The sequence below is a fragment of the Gekko japonicus genome, unplaced genomic scaffold (assembly GCF_001447785.1).
Source record: "Gekko japonicus isolate JY-2015 unplaced genomic scaffold, Gekko_japonicus_V1.1 scaffold196, whole genome shotgun sequence".
NCBI lineage: Eukaryota > Metazoa > Chordata > Lepidosauria > Squamata > Gekkonidae > Gekko > Gekko japonicus.
Window position 1 is genome coordinate 79174 of NW_015173129.1, and position 19929 is coordinate 99102.

General features: G+C 47.6%; 1 protein-coding gene across 1 annotated transcript in view; it reads right to left on the minus strand.

Moving 5' to 3' along the window:
- The window catches only part of EIF3B (eukaryotic translation initiation factor 3 subunit B), a 35827-nt gene extending 21245 nt beyond the window's left edge, over nt 1-14582 (minus strand). Inside the window, exons 1-6 of the mRNA XM_015422074.1 lie at nt 14539-14582; nt 11649-11708; nt 10065-10462; nt 3512-3704; nt 2186-2305; nt 2037-2094 (exon numbers count right to left, since the gene is read on the minus strand). Of these exons, the coding sequence (XP_015277560.1) occupies nt 2037-2094; nt 2186-2305; nt 3512-3704; nt 10065-10462; nt 11649-11708; nt 14539-14582 (873 nt within the window). The remainder of the gene's footprint in view (nt 1-2036; nt 2095-2185; nt 2306-3511; nt 3705-10064; nt 10463-11648; nt 11709-14538) is intronic.
- Between the last annotated feature and the right edge of the window lie 5347 nt (nt 14583-19929).

A 19929-nucleotide genomic window follows, 5' to 3' on the forward strand; every position in this document is an offset into this window, starting at 1 on the left:
CCCTCTCCGTATCTCCAAGACTGGCTATGGCAAAATGCAAACATCGAGACCTCTGAGATCTTGCACTTTTAGCTCATGGCAGTGAATGCCTGACATCTGACGCAAGATGACATCCCGCTCGCAAACACTGACAGTCCCAGGTGAGTTTTGCGAAATGTCTAAGATAGAGGTGTCGAACTCATTTGTTATGAGGGCCGGATCTAACATAAATGTGACTTTGTCGGGCTGGGCCATGTGTGCCATAAAATGTAATGCCGGGCACCAGAGATACAAACTTTTTAAATGACAGCAACTGGTAAGCTCTGAGTTGGCGTGCCTTCACTGCAAGGCCCCGTGGGTGCTGCCTGGAGGGGGAGCAAACCCCTTCCCCAGCCCACTCCCACTGTTGTGAGTCTGAGCCCAAGGGAAAACATGCTAAGTAGCTGGGTATTGTGAGCTCCCCCCTGCCCCTGAGCCACCATGGATGGGGACTGGGAAGACATTGACCTAACCCCCCACCTGCAGAAGTAGGGGAGCGGTAGCCAAAGTCCGAGGTCCTGTGCATGGAAGGATCCAGGCCAAGTAAAGCCGGATAAGCCAGAGATGCCTGTGTGGCAGCGGCTGCCTCCGGCCAATGCTGCCAGGTGATCCATGGTGGGGCAATGCTGCGGGTTCAAGCAACCTGTGCCACACCCATGCAGCGGCTCCCAGCTTAAACAGTCAGAATGCCACTGAAGCAAAAGGGTTCTTGACTGCTGCAGACAAGGTTGTCCTGTGTGCTGAAGTCACAACCAAAGTGGCTCTGTCCACTACACCCCCCCCCCGAGCAGCCTCCTGTTCCCTCCCTCGCACCAGTTGCTTGCGGCCAAGGTAAGAGCCCTGGAAGGGCCAGTTCCAGCCCCCAGGCCTTATGTTTGACACCCCCCTGGTCTGAGAACTTCAAAGATACGCCAGAGAATGCCGTGACATCCACAACAAAGCCCTTCATGGCCTCGCCTCCTCTTATTGGCGAGACTGGCTCTCTCCCTATGCTCCGCCATGACAACTTCGCTCACGTCAGCAGCAGTGGATTCTGCAGGTGCTAACCTGCAAACGGGCAGAATCAACAACAGCCTGTACACGTGTGATTTCTCGAGGCAGATGACGCATACTGAGTCAGTACAGTCAAGAAAATGGGAAGTTCACTAACCGGCTGATTAGGATTTTAGAAGTCTGGAACCACCATGAAGAACTGAAGCATGCGGACTTTAAACAAACTACTTATTTGTTTGTTTGTTTAATTTGTAACCCACCCTCCCTGAGAAGCCAGGCTCAGGGCGGCTTACAGAATATATATGTGTTAAAACAGATAAAACACAAGATTTAAATAAAAACCACATCGTATAAGATCGTAAGCACTATTAAGCGTAAGTGCTAATAAACTATGGCGGCGTTCTCTCGGCATCCAGACAGTCAACTGCCACCACAGTCTGGGTTCTTGCCAGGCTGTTGGTTATTAAGTTTGTACTGATATTGGGGGGGCCGGGGCCACAGTATGGGGAGGCGGCACCCTAATCGAAAGCCTGGTGGAAGAGCTCCGTTGTACAGGCCCTGCGGAGCTACATAAAATCATCTGTCTGAGATTGTCAACGTGTACCAAGCCCTTCACACACTTGCTGCAAAGATACCTGGCTTTTAAATCTTCTGCATGTAGCCGTGTTTCACTGTTTGTACCTTTCGCCCGGGTTTCTGAGTTTCTAACCACAAAAGCAACAAACTTCAAGCAAACAAATGGACTTGTTAGAAAAGGAAGAACTGGGATGCTCAGAAACATTAGCAACGACCCATGGGGGTCACTCACAGCCCGTGTGTCATACATTACGAACCGCAGACATCCTATGGGAACATACCTTCAAATAAAACACAGACCCTTCTTTGTCCTACTTTGTCCTACACAAGACAAGACCCCCGCCCCAAGCCACAAACATAGCATGAATGCTCAGAATTGCCTCTCAGTAGACACAGTGGTGACTCTGTGGCAAGCCTTACACACCACGAACACACTTTCCAAGACTCACCAGATCCTTAAATGGCTGTTTCTCGGGGATTTCCCAGTCATCGCTGATGTTCATGTACCTACAAGAGTGGATAATTCAGTTACACAGACTGGTATTTGAATAGCCACGGGGATGGGGTCCTGGCAGAAAGCGATGACGAGCCTACTCACTTGTCGAAGTCAGTGAAGAGGTTGACCCTGAAGGTGTGCTGTTTGTCCAGCTTGTAGCCGTCAGCATTTTTCACAGCATCCAGAGCGTGAGTGGGAGACATATATTCCAGGAAAATATACCTGCCACAAACAGAGGCCATCAAGCACTGAACACCGTTCAAGATTGTGTTACCCGGACAAGGTGATGGATGAAACAAAGGGCCAAGCGCTAATGCTGTGAACTGAAAATGCGGTGGCTGGAGTTTGCCCCCACCCGAACTCCACTGCAATCTCTCCTTGTTCCCATCATCTTCAGCACCCCCCCCCCCAAAGCTAGAAAGAAAATGCAAATCTTAAGAACGGAGAGACACTTGGGGGGTGGACCACAGAGCGGCTCAGGACACAGGGCTGTAAAGAGGCACCAAGAGATTATGGCAGGCACCACTGGAAATACATCTCTGGTGGTGGAAAGTGCCATGAATTCAAAGTTGTCTTAAGGTAACCCTCAGTTTTTCAAGGCAAGAGATTAAAAGATGCAGTTTGCCATTGCCTGCCTCTTTACAGCAACTCCAGGCTTCCTTGGTGGTCTCCTCTCCACGTACGGAACCGGGCCGACCCTGCTTAGCTTCTGAGATCTGGAGAGATCGGGTTAGCCTGGGCTATCCAGGTCAGGCTGGAATACATCTCTACACATAGGAAAAGCAGGCAGTCGTTCAACCAGCGTGGCACCCAAGAACAAGACAGCTCTTCAGAAACAAAACTGAATTTCCAACCATTTGCCACACAAAGAACGTATCTCGCCTTCTGTGCAAGCCAGGGGCACTCTTAAGAAGAGGAATGGAGGGACGGCATGGGAGAAATCAGCTTTGAAATGCCAGAGTGAAGAACAGAACCTGACAGGCCTTTTAACATACAACACGTGGGAAGATGGGAAAATCAGGCAAACTCTGCAGCTGTCTGCCTAATAACAGGAGCCAAGTTGAGCTTATTCTTCTGGCTCTTGCCAGGAGGGAGGGGGTCTAGTTTCAAACCAGCTCTTAAGTCTTCTGGTTTAGACACCTACAACCTCCATTGGGGGGGGGGATCTCAGTTTAGAAGCAGAATCTACCCTTATACAGAATGTCCCTTTCCTAGGCTTATGATCTAATTAAACTGTTTTTTCCCACTCGACTCCCACAGTCTTTTGTAGCGGATGCCAAGAATGCAAGACCAGCAGGCTTCGTAATGGTCAGTCGGTCTACAGATTTTATGTCGGCAACTTAATTCTTCCAGTGACCGAAATTTTACAGTGTCGGAACATTTCCCAGCAAAAGCCCCAAATTTCGTTTTTCACCCTCATGTACCCACCCTTTCGTCTGCCCATCAGATTCTGGGTAAAATTCATTGGTGATTTTCCCAAACTTGGAGAAAATCTTATGGATAACGTTCTTCAGTTTCTCGAGACGGTCCGGCCCGACCTGGGGGACATTATCCACGACGATCACGGAATCGATCCCATCTGCCTCCTGTGGACGCTCTTGCAGGATGTCTTCAAGTAACTCTGTGAAAAACAGAGACAAAAGAAATTGGCACACAGAGTTTTGGGAAGGGCAGCCATTCATGAAACGACAGCTGAGGGGTGATATAATCGAGGTTTACAAGATTATGCATGGGATAGAGCAAGTAGAGAAAGAAGTACTGTTCTCCCTTTCTCACAATACAAGAACTCGTGGGCACTCAATGAAATTGCTGAGCAGTCAGGTTAGAACGGATAAAAGGAAGTACTTCTTCACCCAAAGAGTGATTAATACATGGAATTCACTGACACAGGAGGAGGTGGCGGCTACAAGCATGGACGGCTGCAAGAGAAAAATTAGATAAACATATAGAGCAGAGGTCCCTCAGTGGCTATAAGCCACAAGGGATAGATAGGAACTCTCAGTCTGGGGCAAGTGATGCTCTGTATTCTTGGTGCTTGGGAGGGGAGGCAAGAGTGGGAGGGCTTCTAGTGTCCCGGCCCCACTGCTGGACCTCCTGGTGGCACCTGGTATTTTTGGCCACTGTGTGACAGTGTTGGACTGGATTGGCCATTGGTCTGATCCAACATTGGCTTCTCTTATCTTCTTATAACTATATTTCAACACAGAAATCAACCACCTGTATTAGACATCTTCTGATAATAAGCAGATGGACATGGAACTCAGCTTGCTACATCATCAGGATATACTGCATAAATACGGTGCAGACTGAATTTCTTACAGGACTTTCCCAAACGTCATACCCTAGTTTGCTGTGCATCCAGCTTGACTCCCTTGCTTCATTGAAAGTGGCTTCTGTGCGGGCACACATCCCTCCCTCCTTCCCCACTGTGGGAGTCTTCCGCGACAATAAGCGGCAGAGGAGAACTGAGGGGAGAGGGCTGGCTCCGCCCAGGTCAGGTGGTGTTTTGGGCGGGAAACCGCCTCCTCGTTGGAGCCTAGCCCTCTCGGGTTGAAAATTCTAAAAAGAAGCTCGCTAGCTCCTCCCGGTGGTCGGCCTGCCTACTGCAGTCCCATGTGTGCCCGCACAGAAGCCACTTTCAATGAACAACGGTTACAGGTAAGCAACCACCGTTTTTGCTGTGCATCCAGCTTGACTCCCTTGCTGATTTCTGTAGACGATGTACAGAATTCTGCTAGTGAATGAGTCCTGGGCCAAGTACCCTTCCCTGGTAATAGGTACCCTTGTGTGCCCGGCCATACACACATCCCTAGAGCACCCCGCCCTTCCCCAGCTGTTTCAAGGCATGACTGCATCAAGAGCCACTGCAGCAGAGTCAGTAGTTGCATTAGAACCTGAAAGATTAGGGCACACATTCTAATTCCGCTACAAGGATAACTTGTGGCCGATCATGCTCTCTGTCCAGCTAAACTCACAGGGGCTGTGGAGACAGAAAGGAGTGGAGAACTCTGCATGCTGCCCTAAGTTATGCTGGGATAGAAAATGGACAGACAGAACTGACACCCACCATGATGCTGAACTATTCTCCCCTCACGGCACTGGTATGGCAGTCATGCCATGGGATTTAATGATGACTCCGTAATGCTTTGCTATCCTCACGGATACCCACCACAGCCTTTTAAAAAAATCACACAGCACGCCCTCTGGGTTGAAGGCTTTGTACGCTGTAGCATTGTTATAATTAGTAGACATATAGTCATACCCAAGTACTCCAATTACAGCAGTATAACAAGTTTTCCCTGCCTTCAAAGACACATTTAGTTTAATCACACAGCGAACACAGACATCTGCATGTCTTCACCCACTAGATCTGTTAACTTCACTTGTCCTTGCAATAATAACATCCCTCTTTTGGATGACGATAGTTAAAGACACTGCTTAGAATCTCTGGATTGTTACAAGCACAAAATATTCCAAGACGTCATTTTGTACAAACATGCCTTGAAAGCTACATTTCACCAAGAAAATGTTTAATATCCAAGTACTCAGTTAATACTTAATCAGGCACTACAATATACCGCCACAACAGATTATGGCAGGGCTTGTCAAACACATTCCAGTTGGGGACAAACACACCAGACAGTCAAAAGCAGACATTATGTCTTCTAGCTGTATTTTGATTTACAAGCTTAATTTCAGAGACTTTAAAGTTGCTTCTAACCCCAGACAAAGTTTGGACGTGTCCCTTCTGAGCTAAAGGATCCATGTGTTCCCCTGCAGTTCATGCTGTTCTGTGCGCCAGAAGAAAACACTGGATAGGAGATCCTTAACTCCAAAATGTAGATAAATCTTTGATTTCAAGATGTAACGTCACAGGAGCATGACCAAGAGACTTATTCACACACTGTCAAAGGCCAATAAATATTAATGCAGTTAACTAGCCAGAGTCTGTATACGCTCACCCACCAAACCCCTTCTCACCACACATGTCCTCCTGTCTGTGTGCACTTAAGAGGCAGGAAGTTTTATCACTTATACTGGGGTATGGCGCAAATCTTGCATTTTTTTTTAAAGCTTCTCGAAACCCAAAGGGATGAATGACACCTTGGGGTAGGAATAATGCGTGTTAGCAGCATGTTCTTGCCTCAGGACTGGGAACACTTGTCTTTGGTGACTAGATTTACAGCCAGCTGGATATCACTGCAATCCAGCAAAATCACTATATAGTACCATATGTCAGATCAAGCAGAGCCTGAAAATGGCCCAAATTTCTTCATACTAAAAGCTTAATATATACCATCTCAACTTGTTTCCATTAAAAATTGAGACCCTGGGTGAGCTGTAAGATATCCTTGCTTTCCTGTAACGAAGACTACCTGAGCCATTTTGTTACACAAAAGCTGGATCCTTTGACTGCCACAATGGGAAGCTGTGCAACCTTATCATAAGCTAAAGCTGTTTAATTGCCAATAACTAATAAACATCATTCAAGATTGTCTTCTCAAGGAAGTCACTCAAAACTCTCACCCACAGAGATGGCAAAAATGCTTGGTCAAAGAAAAAGCACTTTAAGTTGATATAGCCGTGGGGTAAAACATGCTGTGCGTATTTCCCCCCAGACAGAACATTCTGCGGGATGCTAAACATATAGCACAAGCTTTGGAATTGTGAGAAGAAATGTTATAAGATCCTACTTCAGTAAGGCTAATCAATACTGGGGTTGGAACATTAGATAACTGAGGAGGCCTTAAGAACATCAGCCCTGCTGGATCAGACCAGTGGTCCATCTAGTCCAGCATCCTGTCTCGCACACGGTGGCCAACCAGTTCCTCTGGAGAACCAACAACAGGGCAGAGAGGCCGAGGCCTTCCCTTGAAAAGAACATCAGAAGAGCCCTGCTGGATCAGACCAGTGAGGGCCCATCTAGTCCAGCATCCTGTCTCCCACACAGTGGCCTACCAGTTCCTCTGGAGAACCAACAACAGGGCATAGAGGCCGAGGCATTCCCCTGGTAAGAACATCAGAAGAGCCCTGCTGGATCAGACCAGTGAGGGTCCATCTAGTCCAGCATCCTGTCTCGCACACAGTGGCCAACCAGTTCCTCTGGACGGCCAACAACGAAGCTTAGAGGCTGAGGCCTTCCCTTGATGTTGCCTCTGGACTCTGCGATTCAGAGATTTACCGCCTCTGAACACGGAGGTTCAAATAACCTCCCAGAACCTTTGGAATGATCTTGGGATGGTCAGTCTCGCAGCCAATTTTTGGCGTACATAAGAAAAGCCATGTTGGATCAGGCCAGTGGCCCATCCAGTCCAACACTCCGTGTCACACAATGTTCAAAACCCAGGTGCCATCTTCTAACCATGTAGGGATGGAATGCACACCCATCAAACCCAGGACTCCCAACCCAGCGACTGCGCATAGGTGGGGGATTCGGCCAGCATGCTTATGCTCCCCATCCGCATGGACTCAGCGTGTGTTTAGGTAGTGCAGAGAGGGTGGCTGAGCAGGACCCTTGGCCTGTCAAAGACAGCAGTGTCTACTTAGACTGACAGAGGCTCTCCAGGGTCCCAAGCAGAAAGCTTCCACGTCTCCTATTGCCTGACCGTTCAAACTGCAGATCTGGGATCTTCTATGTCCCAAGCAAATGCTTAACCAGTGAACCACAGCCACTCCTCTAATGCAACCCCACACCTTTGCATTGGGCAACCCTGTGTGATGTGCTGCAGCAGATAACATGTCACACTAAGATCAGGAGTCACATCCCCCTCTCCCCCATGAAACTTCCTTGCATGACTTTGGGGGATCAGCCGCTCTTTTGCGCTGTCTCTCTCTCTGCCTGGCCTGGCTCACCGGGGATCAGATCTTTCTGACTTTGGGTCAGCCACGCTCTCAGGCTGGCCTACATCACAGGGGTTTCACAAGAATAAAAGGCAGAAGACTCATGCATCTTACTGAGTGACTCTGGGTCAGCTACTCTCTCAGCCTGGCCCACCTCACAGGGTTATTGTTAAACTATGCTAGAGGAGAGACACATGAACCTTACTGAGAGTTTGGGTCTGCTGCTTTCTCAGCATGGTCAACCTCAAAGGGTTGTTAAAATATACTAGAGGAGAGACCTCTGAACCTTACTCAGAGTTTCAGCCTTGCCTAACTGACCAAGCTGTCTTAAAAAAGGAGAGAAGAGACTCATGAACCTTACTGGCTTTGGGTCAGCCATGCTCTCAGCCTGGCCTGCTTCACAAGACTGTCATGAGGGGGAAAAAAGAATTGAGATCCATGAACCTTACTGGCTTTGGGACCACCAATCCCTCATTCCAACCTAACTCAAAGGGGTGTCACAAGAACAAAAGAGAGGAGTCCCAAGAGCCTTACTAAGAGCCACTCATCTTTACTGAGGGATTTCAGGTCAGCTCCTCTCTCTCCTGCTTGCCCTGGTCTTCCTCACAGGGTTGTTGTGAAAGTAAGCTGGAAGAAAGAACCACAAACCTTACGGAGTGACTTCGGGTCAGTTGCTCTTTCAGACCCAGCCTATCTCACAGGACTGTCATGAGAACAAAAGACAGGAGACCTGTGACCCTTACCGAATGACTTCGAGTCAGTCCCTCCCCCCCTCTCCGTCCGGCCTACCTCACAGGGTTCCTTGTGAAAGTAAGCTGGGGGAAAGAACCGCAAACCTTACAGAGTGACTTTGGGTCACTCACTCAGACTGCTGTGAGAACAAAAGAGACCCACAAACCTTACTCCCTCCCAGCTTGGCCTGCCTGATAGCATCATGGTGAAAGTCAGCTGGAGGAAAGAACTACAAACATTAGGGGGTGACTTCCGGTCACTTACTCTTTCAAACCTGCCCTACCTCACAAGCCTGTCACAAAAACAGAAAAGAGACCCATGAACTTTTCTGAATGACTTCGAGCCAGCCCCTCCCAGCCCAGCCTACCTCAGAGGGTCATTGTGAAAGTCAGCTGGAGGAAAGAACCGCAAACCTTACAGAGTGACTTTGGGTAAGTCATCCTTTCAACCCTGGCCTACCTCACAGGACTGTCACGAGAACAAAGGAGAGGAGACCCACGAACCTTACTACCTCCTGGCCTGGTCTACCTGACAGGTCATCATGAAAGTCAGGTGGAGGAAAGAACTACAAACCTTACCGAGTCAGTCACCCTTCCAAACCTCGCAAGACTGTCACGAGCACAAAAGAGAAGACACCCACAAACTTTACTGAACGACTTTGAATCAGCCCCTCTCTCCCTCCCAGCCTGCCTCACAGGACCGTTGTGAAAATAAGCTAGACTGACTTTGGGTCAGCCACCCTTCCAAACCTGGTCTACCTCGCAGGGTCGTCACAGGAACAAAGGATAGGAGAATCCAGCCACTCACCTTTCTGAATGGCTTCGAACCAGCCCCTCTCCCTCCCAGCCTGGCCTACCTTTCAGGGTCCCAGTGAAACCAAAGCTAAACGGAAGACCCACGACCAGCGTTCCCTCTAAGCTGAATTAGTGTGAGCCAGTTCACAGTTTTTAGCCTCCTGTGCACACGTTTTTTCTACTTCACTCAGGAAGGATGGCTTCGGAGTAGTGTTCCCTCCAAACTGAGTTAGTGTTAGCCAGTTCACAGTTTTTTAGCCTCCATCTCACACATTTCTGTCTCAACTCAGGAAGGATGGCTCTAGAGCAGCGTCCCCTCTAAGCTGAGTTAGTGTGAGCTGGCTCACAGTTTTCTAGCCTCCGACTCACACATTTTTGCCTTAGCTCAGGAAGGAGGGCTCCAGAGCAGACTAATGCAGGAGCCAAAATCGCTCGCTCACACAACTTTAATGCCGATAGAATTTTTGCTCACAAGACTCTCCACAGCTTAGAGGGAGCACTGCCCACGACCCTCCCCGGGAGACTCCGGGCAAACCCCAACCCTAACCCTCTCCCACTACCGGCCTACCCCGCGGGGCCGTCGTTGACAACACCCCCCCCCAAGCAACCCCCACCTTCTTCGTCGATGTCGTCCTCGAAGCCTTCGGGGTCGCTGAAGGAGACGCCCTCGTCCTCCTCTTCCTCCTCCTCTTCCTTCCCCTCCCCGGAGGACTTCTCCTTCTCGGACCCCCCCTCGCCCTTCTCCTCCTCCTCCTCCTCTTCTTCTTCTTTGTCCTCCTCCTCCTCCTCTTCTTCTTCCTCCTCCTCCTCCTCTGCTGTCGCCTTCAGCCCGGGGCTGGGCGTCTTCTCGCGGGCCGGCGGCTCCTCCGCGGCCTCCTCGGGAGCAGGAGGCGGCAGCGGCGGCGGGGACGGGGAAGAGGAAGGCGGGGACGGGGCTGCTGCTGCTACCACCACCGCCGCCGCCTCCTCCTCCTCCTCCTGTTGCTGCCACCTCAGCAGCCAGGCAGCCCGTCTACATCAACAATGCTGCAGCTCTGCCAAGCGGGTCAGGTGTTGAGTCGCCCAGTGAGCTCTTCCTCAATCTTCCCTCTTCTGCCGCCAGTGCCCAGCCCCCAGCGCAAGTGCCTTTGCACGAGCCCTATGGCATGGCCTCTGCCTGCCCCCCACCAGATCCACGTTTGGCAGGCGCTTCCCCTACTACCGGGCCATGTGCGCGGGACTGCCGGCGGCCGGTCTCGCGAGAGGTCGCCGGTTTCCCCCAACTCTGGAAGGCGGGGTGGGGGGGATTTTTAATATATATATATAAATTAAAAAGGGAAGGACCTTATTCGACAGTGGTTGGGGTTGTGACGACTTCTGTGTGTTCTGTTGTTTGTTTTTTCCTCGCACGCTGTGGAGGGAGGGGGAAAGGGATCCGAGGTTTCTATGAGGAGACGGCTTCCCCTTCTGTGTTTTGTTTTGGTTGGATCCAAGATGGAGGGTGTGCACGGTTTTGAGTCAGCCCCGCCCTAAGGTTGGGAAGGGGCTGAACCATCTCAGAAGGGGGTGGAATAATTTTCTTTTTTTAAAAAAACTGGTAATGTTGTTTTCTTCATTTCTGTTGGTATCGCTTTTGTCCCGAGTTATGCTTTTAAAAGGTATCTAAGGTTTCTTGACCATCGCCTACGTTGGAACCCATTTCTTTCCCCCCCTCTCATTTGTAGACGGTTTGGTTGAGTCCAAGATGGAGGTCTGAGGGTTGGCTTCAACCCCGCCTAAAGAAGGGACCCAGCTGAACCATCTCAGAAGGGCTTTAAAAACAGAGTGGTCTTTTCCTTGATGTGTTAGTATTTTTAATGTGTCCCTCCATTAGTATATTTTGGTCTATTTAAATAGTAAAAATCGTGGTGATACACAGAGTCGTAGGAGGGGGTGTGATTTTAGTGACTCCCCTCGAATTAGTATAGTGGAATCACCCGGCCGGTTCGACGTGCTAACATCGTGGCCTGTACTAACTTGATCGAATGGGGGTAACCAGGGCGTTTCACATATTGGAACGCCTAACATCACTTGCGTAAAAAGCCCACCTGAACAATTAGCTCACCTAAATAAAACAACGATTACATCGATCCATAGCTTCCATCTTTTTTAAAAACAAAGCTCCCGGTTTTCTGTACTAATAGTACGGGCCGACAAGCCGGGCCACATCATCGCTTTACCGTTCACGTGACGCTTTATAAAGTCCCGGATGGAATAAGGAAAACGGCGCCGCCATGACACTAGAGGCAAAGGGGACCAAGAAGAAAAAAAGTCGCTTGCTTCTATTCCGTTCACTGCCGCAGCAGGACTCTGTTTTACCAGATGAAAGTTTACCTGATACGTAGTCCCTCCACCCTGTTTTGCAGCCAAAAGCTGCAAGCCAAAGAAACTCATAGGAATCAGGTTTGGTTAACAGTTTAAATTCCGTATAAATCATATCCTTTGCAGAGGCCCCCCGGCTGAACTGGGTTCAGATGCGAGGATCGCTTCCTGCTCTCCTTTCTGATGGCTCCATAAGGAGATTGACAGCAGAGATGCTGGTGGGGAAATGCTAAATGTGGTGTATTCAATGCAATGGAAAACTGTGTTTGAAATCACTAATTGAAACACCATGTAAAGCTTGTCCTGGGCAAGGATCCTAATCATTCAATACCTATTAGGGTTGCCAAATCAGTCTTCGCCGGGAGCGGAGGGCTCCCGGCCGGTGTCGGGTGAGTGCGTGCGTGCAAAGCGCGCACGCCGCGTGCACACCACCCAGAAATGACGTAGGCACGCTGGGGGCGGGGCCGCGGCCATACAGGGGGAAACCATAGAGTTTTCCCTTGTATGGCCGTGGCCCCGCCCCCAGCGTGCCCGGCGTGCTCACGTCACTTCCTAGGGACACGTACGCCGGGGGCGGGGTTCCCCCGGGGCCGATTCCGCCGCGGTGGAAATTGGGCCTCCAAAGCGGGGGTTTCCCCGCCCCCTGGCCCGATTTGGCATCCCTAATCCCTATTAGTAGCCCAGGAAGAGCCGACCAATCACCTACCATCCAGTTCCCTGAGCGGGAACTTCTGTGATTGGACTTTATCTTGACAATCCTATTGGTTGTAATGTACAGTAGGGCGTGGCTCTACATTAGCCTGGAGAGTTTAGAAGAAGCGCAGCTACAATGTAAAAGTTGTTCTGGTTATTCTGTTTATGGTTGTATTTTCGCGTATTGAATCGTTAGCTGAAATCACTCTCTGACTCTTTGTTAAGTAGCCGACTTAACACCAAATTTCTGCATGGCAGAGTTCCTTGGCGTTTCCTGTCCAGTGAACCATGATTAAGTACTTATCTGTGCTGCAAACCGGGGTGTTTTTTAAAAAAATTGTTCCTGCCATTTACAGTCCGCCTTTCTCACTTGGGCTCAAGGCAGGTTAAACTGAGCGAGTCAAAACATTCAATAAATGGCACAATATGATTATAAAACTAAAACCAGAAACGAAGCAAAACATAACGCCATGCATTACATGATGCAAAAATTGCAAGGTCCTGGTTTCAGTAAGCTAAGAGCACAGTAACATAGACCACAGTCCCTAATAGTTGATCTAAGTAACTTTGTGAATCATTTAGTACAATGCAACTCTGTTGCCTGCATGGGAAAGCCCTCCTGAACAATTCAGTTTTGCATCGTTTCTGGAAAGCCAGGAGGAGGAGGAGGTTGGGACTGATTCCATAAAAGCAGTTGTTCTGTCCTCAATCTCCTGTTTCCCCTGGTTGTATTGCTCAATTTTGTACTGCATTTTGACCCGCATCTCCCCATGATTTCTCCCACATCTTCTTGATTCTAAAAAATAGTGGGTAATTGAGCAGTTCAACTGGGGGAAACGGGAGACCAAGGGCGGAACAACTGCTTTTGCAGAATCGGTTTGTATTTATACCCTGCCCTTCACTTGAAGTCTCAGAGCAGCTTACAATCCTTTCCCGTCCCCACAACAGACACCCTGTGATACCTCAGTGGGGCTGAGAGAGCTCTTTCGAGAACTGCTCTTTCAAGAACAGCTCCGAAAGAACTTCTGACTGACCCAAAGCCGCACCAGCAGCTGCATGTAGAGGAGTGAGGAATCAAACCTGGTTCTCCCAGATTAGAGTCTGCGCTCCTAACCACTACATCAAACTGCTCCTAACCTGGCAGATTGTTCCATAATGTTGGGGCCACAATGGGCAGTTGTTGATTTTGCCCATCTGCAGGTTGCCACCTGTGGAAGGCCCTCCTAAGATGTGCAAAGCTGTCATGGCGGAGCACAGGGGGAGAGACGGTCTTGCAGATACGAGGGTCTAAGGTCATGAAGGGCTTTCTGTGTGACAGCCAGTACCTTAAACTGAGCCCAATAACTGATGGATAGTCAATGTAAAATGTATTTATTTATTTAAAATGGGAATAATATGCATGCTCCATCTACTTCCTGACAATAGCCAGGCTGTGGTGTTCTGCACCAACTGGAGTTTCCAAATTGATTCAGGTGGGTCGCTGTGTTGGCCTGAAGCAATAGAACAAAGTTTGAGTCCAACAAAGTTTAATTCTGGGTATAAGTTTTAGTGTGCGTGCACACTTCATCAGATACAGATGAAATGATTTTGAGGAGTTCTTGTGTCTGAAAATTTAATATCAGGGAATAGTAATCTGTGTGAAAAAGATGCTAACACTATTTTTTATTTTATTTTATTTAACTTTCAATTTATAGACCGCTCACCCCCTAAGGGCTCTGAGCGGTTTACATTGTACAATTATTAACTACATTACCTTACTAGGGCCACACACACCATGAGGGGAAGGGACTACCTATCAGGCACCCATGGCAGGGTCTTAGTTGTTGTTGTTTCTTACGGAGGTTCTTCAATCCGGGTGACGGCATCTTTGGCGCAGTTCTTCCCTTCGGTCACAGTGATTCCTTCCGGGTATGGACCCACAGCGTACGACGGCACGTGCTACTGCAGCCAACCTCTGTCCCAATTGGCTCCGGCCTGCCGTGTTGCCCCACCGCCGCGCTTTGCCGGTCCAATCTCCGCTCGAGCTGCTCACCTCGCCGCCGTTGCTATCGCTACCATGTTTCGCTGCCGCCGCCACTCCGCTCCTCAGCCGCCGCCATGCCACCATGAAGGGAAGGAAGGGTGCCCCCCCTGCTTTAAGAGCAGGTACCCATTCATCTACTCGCCCGTTCGGGCTTTCGAACCGGTGAGTGGGTGGGAGCTGGGACATGGACCAGGAGCTCACCCCGGCCACGGTGGGACTCGAACAGCCGAAGCTGTTCGGTCAGATGGAATGCAGGCTGTTCAGTAATAACTAATGTATTGATACAAATACAACCATATAAGCACAATCAAGTCCAATCTTAAAGGTGAAGATGTATGAAGAATAATTAGGCAGTAATTATGGAAGGGAGTGTGATGTAAAGCCTTGAGCTTTTTCTGAGATGTGTTGTTAATAATTGCCCATTTATGAGATGTGATTGCTGTAACTCACAAGAGTGTGTATGACCTATTTGAAGATATATTGTTTCAGTTACTGAGGAAGTTCTTTGAAACAGAGTTCTTAATATCCGGACTCTTCGTATATTATTCTTCATACATCTTCACCTTTAAGATTGGACTTGATTGTGCTTATATGGTTGTATTTGTATCAATAGTTTGGTTATCATTGAACTAGTGTCAGCATCTTTTTCACACAGATTACTATTCCCTTGTATACCTACACTGTGTGTTCCTCTTTGGTTGCTGAAAATTTCATATCAGCACCTGCGACAAAGCAGGATGGTTTTTAAATTGCCGTGAGATTCCTATTTAATCCCCCGCCGGGATGATTTATTCCAATAACCGTTGTATGATGCATACATATTTATAGCAGATGTCATTTTTACTTCCACAGACAGAAGGTATTTTGCAATCTTTTCCCCATGCATTTGCTGTTTTAGCCTGTGCACTCATTTATCTGCATTGTTTACTGTGTCACGTTTTATATGTATGCCGTGTTCAGACTACAGCTCCATTTCCAATTTCAGCATTTCCTAATCCTAGTTCTGCTGGGAGTCTCAGTGGAAAAAGGCAGTCTGTAAATTAAAAATGCTGCAAAACATTTTCTCAGTTTTAATGTTGCTTATGCCAGCAAAATTAGAACAGAAGTAACAAAGAGACCAAAAACACATCCAAAATGTTAATTCTCTCTGTGTGCGTCTCAACAGGGCCATTCTAAGAAGGGCCACATGGACTTCAGTTGACTTGGAAGGGTGTAACTGTGCTTAAGATGGCACTGTAACGCACATTGGAGCCTTGGTTTTTATTAATATCACGCCTCTGACAATGTATCACCAAAAGCAGAAAGATGGTTGTATGCTATATGAGTCACTGTCCGAGAATCCCCCACCTATTACAGATCAGTGATGCTTCTGATTCTTCTGGGTGTGTACTGTCTTTGTTTAGTGTGAAATAAGCTGCCCTTTGGGCTGAAGTAAATATCTAAATAAATACAATTTCATTTATTTGTTTATTTTATTTATAATTTCAATTTATATATTGCACTTCTCTGAATTCCCAGAGCTCAGAGAGATTAATAACATAATACTATACAGATTAATATCCAAAGGACATAGGTAAAGGTTTCCCTTGCTCAAAAGCCAGTCGAATCCGACTCTAGGGGTGCGGTGCTCATCTCCATTTCCAAGCTGAAGAGCCAGCGCTGTCCGAAGACATTTCTGTGGTCATGTGGCTGGCATGACTAGACACCAAGGTGCACGGAATGCTGTTACGTTCCCACCAAAGCGGTACCTATTTATCTCTTGCTATTCCTTGCTTTTGAACTGCTCCGTTGGCAGGATCTGGGACCAGAGACGGGAGCTCACTCAGCAGTTCAGCGTCTTAACCACTGAGCCACCACAGCCTATCCAAAGGACATAAGAATTGGTAAAAATATCAGATGGTGTCAAAAAACAAATGTACAGATTGCACCACTGTCTCACAATGAGCCAGAGAAGGTGAAGTGGAGGGGGTGGGGGCAGAAGGGAGTGCCAGGTGCCATGGTGCCCGTTGCTGTCCTCAACCAAAAGCCTGGCAGAACATCTCTGCTTTGCACGCCCTGCGGAACTGCACAAATTCCACCAGGTAGGAGCCAGGACTGAGAAAGCCCGAGCTCTGGTCAAGGACAGCTGGACGTCTTTGAGGCTAGGGACCACCAGTATTTTGTTCTCAGCAGAGCGTAAAGCTCTTCAGAGAATTGAATGTTCTCGGAAGCTAAGCAGGGCTGACCCTGGCCAGTAATTGGAAGGGAGACCTCCAAGGAATACCAGGGTTCAGGATGTGGAGGCAGGCTATGAAGCCACCTCTCTGAAAATGTCCAAACCCCACTAGGGGTCCCCAGAAGTCGCTATGACTTCCAGGCATGCAGACACATAAAGGTAACGATTCCCTTGCTCGAAAGCCAGTCAAATCCGACTCTAGGATTGCGGTGCTCATCTCTGTTTCAAAGCCGAAGAGCCAGCGCTGCCCGAAGACATTTCCGTGGTCATGTGGCTGGCATGACTAAACACCAAGGTGCACGGAACGCTGTTACCTTCCCACTGGAGTGGTACCTATTAATCTACTTGCAATTTCTTGCTTTCAAACTGCTAGGTTGGCAGGAGCTGGAACTACAGATGGGAGCTCACTCCGTCATGTGGCACTCGGGTCTCAAACTGCTGAACTACTGACCTTCCACAGCCTGCAGTTCAGCGTCTTAACCACTTGAGCCACCACAGCTCCTTATGCAAACACATACACACATACAAATACCCCCCTCCCACAGAAAAAGGAAATGATTGAATGTGAAGGTCAGTGGAAAACATCGTCAGCTGATGGGAACAACAGTGAACCATTTTTTTACATGTCTGAAATAAGTATGAACAGACATACGCCTCTTAAAAAACACGAGAGAACAAAAACACCAACCGTGTCCTCATTGGGATCCATTAACACTACCTGTAAGAAGAGAATGCTGAACTTTTCCGTTTGTCGGGAGACCAGCCAGGCCAGATGTTAGCTATCCAAGAACACTGCCCTAAATCTGTTTCAGGAATGTGCCTTGGCAGCTGGAAGCATTCCCTGCCGATATCTATCACCGAGACTATGTGTAAGCACGATAGAGCTGGAAGCAAATTTCGATTTATGGTTCCATTTTATTTCAGCCTTTGCAGAGAACTGGCCCATTCCTCTCTGTGGCGCTCACCTAAGAAGGGTTGTATTTCTTCTACTGCTGTTGCTTTTGCAGATTAAAATCTTATCAGCGTTCCAATAACGCAGATGCTATCTGGACATGCCTTACATTAATCTCTCTTCCCCAGGCTTCCGGTTTTGTCAGCGTCTGAGCTTGGTGCTCCACTCTAGGGTCTGATAACATTTTCACTCGTGTTGCTTTTCGGTTGCCCCTTGCGGACTTTTTGCTGATCTCTGCAGTTAATTTTATCGATATAGTTTAAATTATATTTTTGCTCTCATGGTACCCCATACTGGACCTTTTCTGTTGAAAGGTGGCTTACTGCAATCCATGAATGAAGTTTCGTGTCAGTCCAAAGCATCCACTCACAAGGTTAAAGTCTCCACTCTGACCTTACCTCTTTTTCCAGTTAATTTCCACGGGGGGGGGGGGGGATAATTTTGTGTACCTCCGCATTCAGTGTTGGGATTGTCATTGGAGAGCCAATGGTTAGAACGTCAGGCTAGGATTTGGGAGACACGGGTTTGAACCTCCCCCCTCTGCTATGGAAGACCTTATACCAATCACTTTCTCTCAACCTGACCTAGTTTGAAGGGTCATTGTGAAGGTAAAACAGAGGAGGGGAGAATGAAATAAGATGCTAGGAAACTCTCAGCTGGGAAGCTGTCTTCTCCTCTCTTTTTTTGCTTCAAGCGTCAGGCCGGATGAAGAGTTTTGTAGAACTCAAATGCTTGCACACTGCATTGTGTTATTTTGGTTGGATTTAACTAACGGCATTATATATGCTAAATACTGCAGTTAAAATCCATTTCAGCGACTGTCTGCAAGTGGATTTTACCATTTCACACCGTAAAATCCAGGCGCAAAGTGGATCGAAAGTGGATTGAAAGTGTGTTATTTAATGTGTGTATGAAAGTGCCAATGTGAACCAACATGGCTACCTCCGTCCTCTGTCTAAGATTGTGTACTTATCAAGGTAACTTGAGGGCAGCAGGACACAACATTGTGTAGGTGGTTCTCACAACTCAGCAACCATCTGGTGACGCAAACAAGAGCACCATGGGAATTTGGCAAGATTTTAATTCTTCAGATTAGGATTATAGAAGTACTGAGTCAGGAGGTGAATGGGAACTGAAGTCAATGAATTTAGGGAATTGCAGTTTAAAAAGTAAAAGAATCTAGTTAGTAGAACAAACTAGGGTAGCAGAACACACTAGTAGAATACCCTAGGCTAGCCCAGTCTTGCCAGATCTCAGAAGCTAAGCAGGGTCAGCCCTGGCTAGTATTTGGATGGGAGACCTCCAAGGAATACCAGGGGCGTGACACAGTGGCAGGCATTGGCAAACTGCCTCTGAAACATCTCTTTACCTTAAAAACAAGTCTAGCTCACCACCTAGCGGTGCATAATGCTGAAAGAGCTAGAACTTGCAGCTGTCAGACAATCATAGGATCTCCTGGCTATACTGCATAGAGATGTGAAGGCCCGGAAAAAACCCAGAAAAACGTGGAAAAAATCCGTTTTTTCCCCGTTTTTTCCCTGAAGCCTTTTTGTTTTTTTCCGAAAAATTGGAAAAATTGAAAAAAGAAAAGAAAAAAAATTGATTATGGAACGTTTTATTTTAACATGATGAATAAAATATTTTAAGACCAGGTGTTCAAATATTTTCCAAATCATTTCTAATATATATATATATATATGGTATCCGATTGATGTAATTTCTGTGCACTGAGTACAAGCAAGTCCTAGGTTACAAACTGAACTCTCCAATGCAACAACAAGATGCATTTCTTCCTTTGGGAGGTGCTATTGTCACAAGAAAAGAAAAAGGTTTCAGTTTTGTTTTTGCATGTGCGTGGGTATTCTGTTTGTAATAATTCTTTGGATACACTATATTTTTAATATGCTAGTTGTGATAATTTCATTCCAAGGAGAAATGTCCATAGTCATATTTTATGTTCCCAAAGTAACAGAATGACCTTCAATCTGAAAAAGAAAAAATAAGTGCTAATGTAGCATTTTTTTTTCAATTTTTCCGAAAACTTCCGTTTTCCCCCCAAAAAACCCGGGAAAAAACCGGGTTTTTTTCCGAGCTTCGAAATTTCCGGAAATTTTACATCTCTAATATTGCACACACTGCCATATGATAATAATTATTAATTATACTAGGGTATGGGTCTCCCCAGGGACCAGTTCTCACAAATGGCAAATGAGGTGATGAACTTGGGTCTGCCACTTCAGATCACAGATGTGGAGA